General features: G+C 41.3%; 1 protein-coding gene across 10 annotated transcripts; it reads right to left on the bottom strand.

The window, feature by feature from the left end:
- Positions 1-275: 275 nt before the first annotated feature.
- Positions 276-13,671, bottom strand: DMAC2L (distal membrane arm assembly complex 2 like). Of its 10 annotated transcripts, XM_030810204.1 has the most exons (6): positions 13,616-13,642; positions 4,666-4,898; positions 4,448-4,559; positions 3,311-3,519; positions 1,924-2,095; positions 303-419 (listed from the first exon to the last, which is right to left on the bottom strand). In XM_030810204.1, the coding sequence occupies exons 3-6, from the start codon at positions 4,552-4,554 to the stop codon at positions 305-307; spliced, it is 603 nt and encodes a 200-aa protein (XP_030666064.1). In that variant the 5' UTR covers positions 4,555-4,559; positions 4,666-4,898; positions 13,616-13,642; the 3' UTR covers positions 303-304. The 10 variants fall into 10 exon arrangements, with proteins under 10 accessions (XP_030666086.1, XP_030666089.1, XP_030666084.1 ...); XM_030810210.1 differs by lacking the exons at positions 4,666-4,898; positions 13,616-13,642 and adding an exon at positions 11,323-11,366 and having other exon boundaries at positions 291-419; XM_030810202.1 differs by lacking the exon at positions 4,666-4,898 and having other exon boundaries at positions 13,616-13,671.
- Positions 13,672-13,735: the final 64 nt, after the last annotated feature.

Raw genomic sequence — 13,735 nt, 5'->3', positions numbered from 1 at the left:
GAACTCCTGACCTCAGGTGATCTGCCCGCTTTGGCCTCCCAAAGTGCTAGGATTACAGGCATGAGCCACCGCGCCCGGCTGCACTTTTCTTAAAATGAATTAATGTACATAAATTCTCACTTCCAACTTAGTAACATTAGTGAGTCACGTCTGAATATTTATTTTCTACATATGATGCACTCTCCACCTCTAAAATGTCATGATATGGCATCCTTATAATTCTACTGATGACTATATAATATTAGTTGATGTTTAGAATCAATAGTTTCAAATGATCCTTTATACTGAAATAAGACACATTATTTTACTTCAATTGTAATTTTAGTTCCAGAGAAGGCAGTGCTGTCTTAAAGGCTTGGACAAGATTTTCTTTTTCTCTTACTCCAGGAAGATCACTTAACAACAAATATTTGAGGTTTCTGCAAATAAAGAAAAAAGTCACTTCAATTTGGCCAAGAGCATTAAAAATAAACTCAATTTACTGACTTAAAGAAAGAAAATTATGTAGAAAATGAATCTATATCACCCTATGCCTTCAAAATTACTTTTAGAGCAGTAGCCTTAGAGATGAAATTCATGCCAGGAAGTAACACAGACTTTGGGTTACGTCAATATTTCTAGCTGAATCATTCTAAATAAAATATATATTTATAATGATGTAGATATCCTTTGCATGTGAAACATAAAATGTGAATCTCAACCCCAAAAGGGCAAAAACTGGGAAAATTCTTAAAGATACTAGAGTTTCTATTAAAAGATGAAGCTTTGAAGCTTCAAGTAATGTAAGAGATGAACAATCTAGTACTTTTGGTCCTAATGTTTAAAATTTCTTAAACTCCCTGTGATACTGAGGTTACTGGCAGATCCATTATATATTAAAGCAGAACTACATTAATTAGATTCATAATTTGAATGTTGAAATCTCTAACATAGGGATTTGATTAAACAAACTTCTAGGCTGGGCACGGTGGCTCACGCCTGTAATCCCAGCACTTTGGGAGGCCGAGGCGGGCGGATCATGAGTTCAGGAGTTCGAGACCAGCTTGGCCAACATGGCGAAACCCCATCTCTACTGAAAGTACAAAAATTAGCCGGGCGTGGTGCTGGGCGCCTGTAATCCCAGCTACTCAGGAGGCTGAGGCAGGAGAATCGCTTGAACCCAGGAAGCGGAAGTTGTAGTGAGCCAAGATCGTGCCATTGCACTCCAACCTGGGCAACAAAAGCAAGACTCCGTCTCAAAAAAACAAACAAACAAACAAAAAAACTTCTATTCTTTTTTCATCATGCTCATGAGACTCAGAATCTTACAAATTTTAGAATTAAACATTCCTTGCTAGTATTATCTGTTTTTGCATTTGGGATTAGGTGACTTGCTCCAGGCCATGGCATGAGTCTGGTTGGTGGCACAAGAGGATGTAGAACAGCTTTCCTAACCAGTGGATGCATGCTTTTGAGGATTATTACAGTGTCAGGCAGTGTTCTAGGCTCTAGAGACAGAAAGGTGAATATTTCAAGGTTTTTTTTCCCCTCAAGCAAAATAATTACATGGTAAAATGCTAATAGGTATATACCAAATGTCTTGAAAATATCAAAACCATAGGAGAAATTGCTTTAAAAAAAAAAAAAAGGAGAGAAAGCATAATCATTGATGCTTACTGAGGGCTTACTGTGACAGGCACCATGCTAGGTGCTTAACGTAGATTTAATTTTTAAAAATATACTCTATAAAAAATTCAATAAACCATTAATGTATTAAGGTTGATCATTTTAGCTGTTTTAAAGTATTACAGATGAAAATGAGGTCATTTTTAAAAATTATCTTTTTCAGAACTAAAAAAAGACACCACCCCTCACAGTCAATTAAATTCTAACTATTCACCTTAACAGCATTGTCAAGTTTCCACTTTGGCTTTGATCATCTACCTTAAATGACGCAAGGCAATGATGCCTTTGTCTGTGATATTCCCACAGGATATTATTTCCATTTCCAATATGGTTTTTTGTAAATTTTCAAGTTGACTAAGTCTCAGCAAACAGTCATCCTCGATATAATGACACTTGCACAGCCTTATTTTTTCAACATGCTCTAGGCCCTCTGGAGAGAAAAAGTACAGATTAAGAATCTGCTTTACCACTAAGATGACAACCTGTCCTGGTTTGCCCAGGACTGACTTGGTTTTAGGACTGAAAGTCCTATGTCCTGGGAAACCTCTTAGTCCCATGAAAACTGGAAGGACTGCTCACCCTATTAACCATATAAGGAATTCACTATAGAGCTTGTGCTGATGGACAGGACCATTCCACAGTCAGATGCCCACACACTGGAGGAAAGAAATGCCCACATAGGGCCAGGCCCAGTGGCTCACACCTGTAATCCCAGCACTTTGGGAGGCTGAGGCAAGTGGATCACCTGAGGTCAGGAATTCAAGACCAGCCTGGCCAACACGGCAAAACCTTGTCTCTACTAAAAATAGAAAAATTAGCCTGGCGTGGTAGTGCATGCCTGTAGTCCCAGCTACTTGGGAGGCTGAGGCAGGAGAATCACTTGAACCCAGGAGGTAGAGGTTGCAGTGGGCCAAGATCACGCCACTGCACTCTAGCCTTGGTGACAGAGTGAGACTCTGACTCAAAAAAAAAAATAAATAAAAGAGGCCGGGCACAGTGGCTCACGCCTGTAATCCCAGCACTTTGGGAGGCCAAGGCAGGCAGATCACGAGGTCAGGAGATCGAGACCATCCTGGCTAACGTGGTGAAACCCCATCTCTACTGAAAATACAAAAACAAAATTAGCCGGGCATGGTGGCAGGCACCTATAGTCCCAGCTACTCAGGAGGCTGAGGCAGGAGAATGGTGTAAACCCAGGAGGCAGAGCTTGCAGTGAGCCGAGATCGTGCCACTGCACTCCAGCCTGGGCGACAGAGCAAGACTCTGTCTCAAAAAAAAAAAGAAAGAAAAAAAAATGCCCACGTAAGCAGAAGCTGTGTGGATATAATTATTCCTGCATTATTGAGGGCTTCTCAATGACAGAAGTTTGACAAAGATAGTTTGACAAACAAGGCCCTGGATTTTAAGTCAATAAATCAAAGACTAGACATACAGAAACAAGCTTAGTGAGAGGAGGAAGGAGAGGAAGGTGTCTGTAACCTCAATTTAATTTGAAAATAAATATCAAACACAGGAAGAAACAAACTTGACTATACTGAAATGGGCAAAAAGGACATACCTATGACTATAATCGTGAGTCAACTGCAACAAAATGGTCACTGCAAATCATCTGCATTTTCTATTAGCAAAATGATAGGGTAGTTACCCATGTGGTCAAATCCAATTCTCATGATACAAGAGTCGGTGGCGTCGATCGCCTGAATCTTGTATTTGTCCAGAGGGCCTGTTGGAAGGTGGTTGTAGTCCTTCTGCCACCTCTCCTGGCCATGGTAGCGCACCATGGCCCCACAGCGCAGCAACCACTCGGATGCCGCCCTGTCAGGGCCAACATCCCTGATGCGATCATAATCCACCCTGTTGGCAAGAGAAAAAAAGCAGTTTGCTTTTACAATAATCACTAGCTTGTTAACTATATTAACTGACATAAATAATACAGAACGCAACAAATTTTCATTTCAAGTGACTGAGGAGGAAGGTAAATGTATTAGTGAGATCCATGCAAAAAAACAAAAAAACAAAACTGTAGTCTATCTGCTTTTTTAGTTTTGTTTTTGTTTCCAAGTGAACACTGTCAAGGCGTATTATTATTTTTATATGAATTTATCAGACACAACTTTTCATTGATTCACATATAGTAGAGTGCTTGACACCAGAGATACTTAGTAACTATTCTACAAATGACTATACTTGGTTAGAATTTGTATTAATAACAAAATATTAAAGAGAAAATAATTCTGAATCTGTGTTCAAATTAATCTCATTAAGTGATATTTATTAATTTCTACATATGCTTTTTTCTCTAGCTAGTGATCATAATGCTGTATTAAGTAATTAGGTTAGTTTCAACAGTTTCAAAATGATATTTCTAAGTGTGCCACCCACTAATTTTTTTGAAAACCCGGGTTACTTTGATAGAATTCAAAAGGTTAACTACATTCCTTTAAAAAGCCATAAAAATAAAATACTTTAAAATTATATTTAATAAGTTTTTTTGATTATAAAATGTTTATTTTAGAAAACTTGAAATGTATCAAAAGGACAAGTAAGAAAAATCACTGAAATCCTGCAACCCAAACAGCCACAATTAATATTTTGTAATCTATTTTTCTGGTGTTTTTTCCATGTTTGTGTGGGTTTTGTTTGTTTGTAAACAAAATTAGGATCACACAGCACAAATTGTTAAAATAACATTTGAAATATGAGAAATAGCCAAACGAGCTATTGGGAACTTATTTAGCTGTAACCATCTCCACATTTCTTCACTTTATTTAGAGTAACTTACTTATTAAACACTGCATTCAACCAGCCCCAGAAGTATCTGGAGTCACATGACCATGAGAGTTTCTTTACGCCACACAACCGCTGGGAAATTTTTCCAAACAGCATCATTTGATCTAGACACACAAAACAGTACTTACATTAGATCGTCATCAGAGTCCCATACATATAGCAACTTACTTCAGAGTCAATGCTCTTGTGCTGATAAAGCTGATGACTCACTTGCCACTCAACAATTACTGAGCAAGTCACTCCTATTTCTTGTTCTTGGGGTTTTTTATTTGTTTGCTGCAAAAAAATGAGGGGTTGGACTGGATGGTGTCTAAGGTTCCTTCCGGCTTGAACGTTCAGTTCCACTGTTGAAACCTCAATTGGAGTCTGTCTGTCGTACTGCCATCTAGTGTCCATTCAGGCGCTGTAGCTATGAATTTGCTGAAGCTGGCTCTATTCCCCATCTATATTTCCAGCATCAAAATGACACACTAAAATCACCGAAAGAGCAACGTGTCGAGGTTAAGATGCTTGCATCCAGGAAAGAAGAGGAGACATGAAAATAGATCTACCTATGACAAGGCTGCAAGTGGTGTTACCAGAGCAGTGTAAACAAAAAAACTGTTTTAAGGGCAGCTGAGAAAGACTGGGCAAGTAACTTCACCTCTCTGACCTCTGGTTTTCTCATTTGTAAAATGAGATGATTTGCTTAGATAATTTCCAGCTGTCAAAATGTATAACCATAATTTGAGAAAGTGATTCCTGGAGTAGGTTTCGATTTGATTTACCTCAATTCAAGTTTCCCTAGTAATGTGCTAGGTGTGTGCAGGGGACTGGGTGTGGCAGGGAAGGGGGGGATGGGGAGACAAAGATAAATGAAACATGGTGTTTGCTTTGAGCATCTGACAATTTAATGCAGTATGGAGTCGCAAAGACACGTTACCAAGTAGTTAAAATAAGTGACAGAACTTGATAAATGCCTCAAAAGAGTTAAAATAAGGACAGAAAGGATTTCAGCAAACAAAGGTGCCAGGAAAAATTATGCCAGATTATTAGCTGAAGCAGGAACATTTAAGGCATGTTATTTTCAGTTTCACTAGCACATGTGAGTCATGAGAAGAGGCAGGCAACTTGCACAGTCAGGTCATGAAGTGTTTTGCATGCTCAGCCAGGGAATTTGGACTGTATTCTGTAGGTAGCAGGGAGTCACCGAGGTTTCTGAACAAAGCACTGGCCTTTGGGAGGCCGAGGCAGGCAGATCACGAGGTCAGGATATCGAGACCATCCTGGCTAACACGGTGAAACCCTGTCTCTGCTAAAAATACAAAAAAAAAAAAAAAATCTAGCCAGGCACGGTGGCATGCGCCTGTAGTCCCAGCTACTCGGGAGGCTGAGGCAGGAGAATCGCTTGAACCCGGGAGGCAGAGATTGCAGTGAGCTGAGATTGCACCACACTGCACTCTAGCCTGGGCAACAGAGCAAGACTCCATCTCAAAAATAAATAAATAAATAAATAAAATAGAACAAAGCATTGGTATTGTTACAGTTGTGCTTCAAGAAATTTACTCAGCAGCATCAAGATTAAGGGTCAACAGAATGGGACAGCCAGTCAGCAAGGGTTTCAATCACATGAGGCCATACGAAAGGGCCTAGTTGGGGAAGGATGGGAATGACATTACAGAGTTAGTTCCATATGACTCAGTTAAGTGAGATGTAGGGGCAAGGGCTAGAGGAGTTGAAAATGACACCAAGTTTTGGCCCTGGGTCACTGGTAGTAGGATGGCGATGCCATTAAAAGAAATCACATCAGGAGAACAGGGTTATAGGTTCAGATTTTTTTCTTTTAGTTTTTCATAATCTACATATTAAGTGTTAGCAAGATTTCTAAGGGCAGATGACCAACAACTCACTGGAATCAGAGGTCACAAAATGTTACAGCTGTAAGGAATTTAGATCACCTGGATGAAATCTCTCATTTAGACGTGAGGAAACTGAAGCCCAGATATTAAGTAACTTCCTGACACCCTCAATCCTTTCTGAAACAAGGTGGGGTATTAATAAATGCATGTGTTTAAAGGGACTTGCTCAATATTTCATGACTAATTGATGGTAGTGTTGAAACCTGAACTCGGTTCTCTACCAGCCCAGGGTCCTGAGGAAGTGATTGAGGATGCTGAGGCCGTGGGACAGTGAGAGATGTGAACTGAAGACAGAACCAACTACCCTTTTCATCCCTTTTCCGCCATAGCCGTCTTCGTTACGGCAAGCCTCTGCTCCACTACCTCTTATCATGTTCTCAACCCTTTCCAGCTTTTTGTTAAAGCTCTCTCTGCCTGTGCCCACCTCGAATAACTCTATTAGTTGTCAATCTTATTTACAAATATGGGCTTTCCTAGCTTCTACTCAGGCTGTTTTCTCTTAGCCTTCCTCCCCCATCACCATCAATCTGTGGAAATCCCACCCAACCTCAAGACCTTACTCAAATGCCATGTCCATTCATTCATTCACTCAAAAAATGTTTATTGAATGTCTGCTATACTTAGTGCAAAGGCAACAATGGCAAGACAAAACAAAAACAAGAACAAGGGAGAAAGAGACACACAGAAAGACAAGGTTCCTGACTTCATAGAACGTAAAATTTAATAAAGACAGATAATATATAAAGAGATAAATAACACCCAACGTAGTTGGATAATAGAGGTGTGAACAAATGCCATGAGAACCCAGAGAAGGGAGTGAGAAGAAGGCTTCACACCAGAGGTGTCTTTTGAAATGGGTCTTAATGATTAAGAGTTTTCAGTTAGTCTAGAAGCAGAAGCAGAATATGCAAAAAAAAAAAAAAAAAAAATTCCAGTAAGAATGAAAAAAGAGTATGCAAAGTAAAAGAAAGAACAAGGATGGCATCTTATTCATTTCCATTTTTCTCAGCATAATGCAAAAGTTTAATAAATATTTGTTTATTAATAGTCTTCAATGGTTGACATGTTTCCATGGAGAAAGGTAAAACCAGTTAAACTGTTATTAAGCAGGTGAATTAGAGTGGTCTTTGAAAACTGAATACTTTTGCTTGATTCATTTTGGCCCATCTTATAATTTAGCTTAAATGAAAGGCCAAATTTACTTCAGCTGTAATCTCTAAAAACACAAGATATTAGATTTAATGTTTTAAACATAAAAATTAAATTTATATTTGGCAACAGAGGTAACAAAAATTGATAGGTTTTTACATTTCAACTGCAACTTTGCTAATGATTTTGCAAATTATTCCTACTTGAGTCCAAACAGTTGCCTTTGGGAACGCTTTCTATAGGGAAAGAGGAGACCTCTAGTGGTAAGTTAGTGAATCGAGCTCTAATAAATTAAAAGAAACCAGTTAAACGCAACTTAGAAAATAACCATTACTAAATTACTGCTGCCATAGATAATCCACCATGATTAAGTTTCATACCAGGGATGCACAAATGGCTTCACATACACAAGTCAATAAATGTTATATGCCACATAAACACAATTAAAAACAAAAATCACATGATCATCTCAATAGATGCAGAAAAAGGTCTGACAAAATGCAGCATCCCTTTGTGATTAAAACCCTCCGCAAAATTGGCATACAAGGGACATACCTCAAAGTAATAAAAGCCAACTATGACAAACCCACAGCCAACATAATATGAACAGGGAAAGTTTAAAGCATTCCCTCCAAGAACTGGAACAAGATAAGGATGCTGACTCTCACCACCTCCCGCCGTTTTTTTTTTTTTTTTTTTGGAGATGTTGTTTCACTCTTGTTGCCCAGACTGGAGTGCAATGGCATGACCTCAGCTCACTGCAACCTCTGCCTCCTGGGTTCAAGCAATTGTCCTGCCTCAGCCTTCCGAGTAGCTGGGATTACAGGCGCCCACCACCACGTCTGGCTAATTTTTTGTATTTTTAGTAGAGACGGGGTTTCACCATGTTGGCCAGGCTGGTCTTGAACTCCTGACCTCAGGTGATTCACCCACCTTGGCCTCCCAAAGTGCTGGGATTACAGACGTGAGCCACCGCACCCAGCCCCACTCTCATCACTTCTATTCAACATAGTACTGGGAAGTCCTAGCCAGAGCAATCAGACAAGAGAAAGAAATAAAAGGCATCCAAACCGGTAAAGAGGCAGTTAAACTGTTGCTATTTGCTAATGATATGATTGTATACCTAGAAAACCCTAAAGACTCCTCCAAAAAGCTTCTAGGACCAATAAATGAATTCAGCAAAGTTTCAGGATACAAAATTAGTACCTTTCCTATACACCAACAGTGACCAAGCTGAGAATCAAATCAAGAACTCAACCCCTTTTATAATAGCTGCAAAAAAAATAAATACTTAGGAATATGCCTAACCAAGGAGGTGAAAGACCTCTAAAAGGAAAACTACAAAACACTGCTGAAAGAAATAATAGACGACACAAACGAATGGAAACACATCCCATGCTCATGGATGGGTAGAGTCAATATTGTGAAAATGATCATACTGCCAAAAGCAGTCTACAAATTGCTTCAAGTTCATTGCAGATTCTGGATATTAGTCTTCCCATCAGTAAAATTCCCATAAAAATACCATCATTCTTCAGAGAACTACAAAAAACAATCCTAAAATTCATATGGAACCAAAAAAGAGCCCACATAGCCAAAGCAACACTAAGCAACAAGATAAATCTGGAGGCATGACATTACCTGATTTCAAACTATACTATAAGGCCACAGTCACCAAAACAGCATGGTACTGGTATAAAAATAGGCACATACAATAATGAACAGAACAGAGAACCTAGAAAGAAACCCAAATACTTATAGCCAACTGATCTTCAACAAAACAAACAAACAAACATATAAAGTGGGGAAAGGACACCCTATTCAACACATGGTACTGGGATAATTGGCAAGCCACATGTAGGAGAATGAAACTGGATCCTCATCTCTCACCTTATACAAAAATCAACTCAGGATGGATCAGGGACTTAAATCTAAGACCTGAAACTATAAAAATTCTAGAAGATAACATCAGAAAACCCCTTCTAGACATTGGCTTAGGTAAGGGTTTCATGACCAAGAACCCAAAAGCAAATGCAATAAAAACAAAGATAAATAGTTGGGACTTAATTAAACTAAAGAGCTTTTGAGTGGCAAAAGGAACAGTCAGCAGAGTAAACACAACCCACAGTGTGGGAGAAAATCTTCGCAATCTATACATCTGACAGAAGACTAATAATGTCTAGAATCTACAATGAACTCAAATTAGCAAGAAACAATCCTATCAAAAAGTGGGCTAAGGACATGAAGACAATTCTCAAAAGAAGATATATGAATGGCCAACAAACATATGAAAAAATGCTCAACATCACTAATGATCAGGAAAATGCAAATCAAAACCACAATGTGATACCACCTTACACCTGCAAGAATGGCCATAAAAAAAAAAAAAAAAAAAAAGATGTTGGCGTGGATATGGTGAAAAGGGAACACTTCTACACTGCTGGTGGGAATGTAAACTAGTACAACCACTATGGAAAACAGTGTGGAGATTCCTTAAATAACTAAAATTAGAATTACCATTTGATCCAGCAATTCCACTATTGGGTAGCTACCCAGAGGAAAGGAAGTCATTATACAAAAAAGATACTTGCACACACATGTTTACAGCAGCACAATTTGCAATTGCAAAAATGTGGAACCAACCCAAATGCCCATCAATCAATGAGTGGATAAAGAAGCTGTGGTATATATATATGATGGAATACTAGTCAGCCATAAAAAGGAATGAATTAATGGCATTTGCAGCAACCTGAATAGGATTGGAATTTATTATTCTTTTTTTTGTGAAACAGAATCTTGCTCTGTCACCAGGCTGGAGTGCAGTGACGCAATCTCAGCTCACTGCAACCTCTGCCTCCTGGGTTCAAGTGATTCCCCTGCCTCAGCCTCCCAAGTAGCTGGGATTACAGGCAAGTGCTACCACGCCTGGCTAATTTTTTGTATTTTAGTAGAGATGGGGTTTCACCATGTTGACCAAGATGGTCTCAATCTCCTGACCTCGTGATCCACCTGCCTTGGCCTCCCAAAGTGCTGGGATTACAGGCGTAAGCCACCGCGCCTGGCCTGGAGTTTATTATTCTAAGTGAAGTAACTCAGGAATGGAAAACCAAACATCGTATGTTCTTACTCAAAAGTGGGAGCTAAGCTATGAGGATGCAAAGGCATAAGAATGACATAATAGGCCGGGCACAGTGGCTCATGCCTGTAATCCCAGCACTTTGGGAGGCCAAGGCAGGTGGATCACAAGGCCAGGAGATCGAGACCATCCTGGCTAACACAGTGAAACCCTGTCTCTACTAAAAATACAAAAAAATTAGCCGGGCATGGTGGCGGGCGCCTGTAGTCCCAGCTACTCAGGAGGCTGAAGCAGGAGAATGGCATGAACCCAGGAGGCAGAGCTTGCAGTGAGCTGAGATCGTGCCACTGCACTCCAGCCTGGGCAACAGAGCGAGACTCTGTCTCAAAAAAATAAATAAGCAAATAAATAAAAAAGAATGACACAATAGGCTGGGTGCGGTGGCTCATGCCTGTAATCCCAACACTTTGGGAGGCTGAGGTGGGTGGATCACTTGAGGTCAGGAGTTCAAGACCAGCCCAGCCAACATGGCGAAACCGCATCTCTACTAAAAATATGAAAGTTTGCTGGGCGTGGTGGCATGTGCCTGTAGTCCCAGCTACTCAGGAGGCTGAGGCAGGAGAATTGCTTGAGACCAGGAGGCAGAGGCCGCAGTGAGTTGAGATTGCACCACTGCACCCCAGCCTGGGCAACAGAGCATGACCCTGTCTCAAAAATAAAAATAAAAAATAAACATGCACTTACCATATGACCCAGCAATTGTACTCTTGGGCACTTATCCTAGAGAAACAAAAACAGGTTCACACAAAAGGCCATACACTCATGTTCACAGCTGCTTGATTCACAATAGCTAAAAACTAGAAACAACTCAAATGTCCTTCAATGAGTGAACAGTTGAATATACTTGTATTAGTCCATTTTCACGCTGCTGATAAAGACATACCCGAGACCGAGAAGAAAAAGAGGTTTAATGGACTTACAGTTCCACATGGCTGGGGAGGCCTCACAATCATGGTGGAAGGCAAGGAGGAGCAAGTCACATCTTACATGGATGGCAGCATGCAAAGAAAGAACTTGTCCAGGGAAACCTCCCATTTTTAAAACCATCAGATCTTGTGAGGCTCATTCACTATCTGGAGAACAGCACAGGAAGGACCTGCCTCCATAATTCAATCACCTCCCACCCGGTTCCTCCCACAACACATGGGAATTGTGAGTTACAATTCAAGATGAGATTTGGGTGGGGACACAGCCAAATCATATCAATACTGCAGTACATCTACATTATGGAATGCCACTCAGTAATAAAAAGGAAGGAACTACTGATACATGTAACAGTTTGGATGTATCTCAAGGGATTATGCTGAATGAAAAAGAGTCAGTAAAAGTTACATACTCTATAATTACAATAATTACATTTACATAACATTCTTGATATAACAAAATTTTAGAAACAGAGAATAGATTGGGTGGGGCTGCAAAGGTAAGTTGTGGTTATAAAAGGGCAACTGGAGGGACCCTTGTGGTGATGGACCTGGGCTGTACCTTGACTGTGGTGGTGGATAAAAGAATCTACACACCTGATAACCATATAGAACTAAATATATACAGAGAACACTAATACAAAATGAGGAATCTGAATGAGATCAATGGATTGTGTGAATGTCAATTACCTGGTTGTGATATGGTACTAGTTTTGCAAGATGCTACCACTGGGAAGACTGGGTAAAGGGTACACAGAATCTCTATTCTTACAATTGCATGGGAATCCACAATTACCTCACAAAGTTGAATAACCATCTCTTTTTTTCATCTGTGATGGAACAAGCAGGCAATATTCTACATCGTTTTAACAAATAAAGCAAACTATGTACCACTGTTCTGGTGGTAAAACCCTTTAACCATAATAAATTCCATCACGTAGCAAATGCTTCACTGTGCTAAACACCTGATGACCTTATCCGCTCAACTGCCCTAAGATTAGGGAGACATTGCTATCATTCGTAGTTCACAGAGGAGGGTCTGAGGCAAAGAGGTGAAGTGATTTCCTGGAGCTACCTGACCAAAGACTGGAACCAAGATTCTAAGAGGCACACGAAGTCCTTTTGGTAATAAAGTATAATTCTATTCGTTATGTTCAGCTGTCCTAACCCTAAAAATTAAAAACTGCCAACAAGCATACAGAATGGGTGTTAGTAACACTGGCACGGTGATAGTGAATCACATAATTTTGAAGAGTTAGAAGGTCCTTTAGAGATTACACAGCCCATCGCCCTCATTTTTACAGAAAGGGAATCAGGTGAAGTTACCTGCACAGGTGAGTCGCTGCTCAGAGACCGCACAGCACATTTAAAACTGTATCTCGGTTCAGTACTCAAGAAAAGGACACAGACTGATAAATGGTGGCAAAAACCGAGCTGTCTGGTTCTTCCGGTACCCAGTGCCGGGTCCAGTACAGAGCAGGCGCTCGATATTTACAAGACGAATCAATGACTGAATGAATAGCACCGCCAGGAGCCCCATAAAAGAAGTCCAGAAGACTGTGGGCTGTCACTCTTCGCTGTGACAAAGAACCTCCGTGAGGAGCGAGGACTAGGGCCGGACAGGCAGCACCGTTCTAGTGGACGCTCGACTCGGCTGGGGCCAGGATGGAGACGGTGGGTGCCCAGGCCCTCCGCCTACCGCAGGCCGCGTGCGGGGCCTAGAGAGGACGGGGCGGGAGCGGGGGCGGGGCGAGGACGAGGCGGGGCGGGGCGAGGACGAGGCGGGGGCGGGGCCGAAGCCGAGCCCAGAGAAAGAAGCCGAGCCCAGAGAAAGAAGCCCCTGGGCCCGCCTTTGGGCCCGCCCAAACAAGAATTTTCACTGTAATCCCGCCCGGAGTTTCTCCCACGGCCCCATGTCTGTATGGCGGTGAAGGTCGAAGACGCGCGACCTAAAGGGCCAGGTTTTCAGTAAGCCCAGCGTTGGCGACGGGCGAGGGCGGAACACAACCACCACCCTAGTCCCGCCCGGCTCGAGGCCTAGCTTTTCTACTCACAGCGTCGGAGGGAGGGAGGGAGCGAGCCAGCGTCCCCGCGTCTGGGGCACCCTGGCCTACCCTTCGCCCTCCGACGCGCGCGCCTATTGGCCACCGCAGCCTCTCCCACATGGGGCGAAG

This window comes from Nomascus leucogenys, chromosome 1a (assembly GCF_006542625.1).
Source record: "Nomascus leucogenys isolate Asia chromosome 1a, Asia_NLE_v1, whole genome shotgun sequence".
Lineage (NCBI taxonomy): Eukaryota > Metazoa > Chordata > Mammalia > Primates > Hylobatidae > Nomascus > Nomascus leucogenys.
This window is presented reverse-complemented; position numbering and strand designations above follow the sequence as displayed.

Excerpts from the sequence above, each read along its gene's own strand:
- DMAC2L (XM_030810202.1), bottom strand. The coding sequence starts at position 4,554 with ATGATGCTGTTTGGAAAAATTTCCCAGCGGTTGTGTGGCGTAAAGAAA. Across the intron at positions 3,520-4,447 it reads TTGAATGCAGTGTTTAATAA|GGTGGATTATGATCGCATCA; the intron begins GTAAGTTACTCT and ends TCTTGCCAACAG. Across the intron at positions 2,096-3,310 it reads AATTGGATTTGACCACATGG|AGGGCCTAGAGCATGTTGAA; the intron begins GTAACTACCCTA and ends TTTTCTCTCCAG.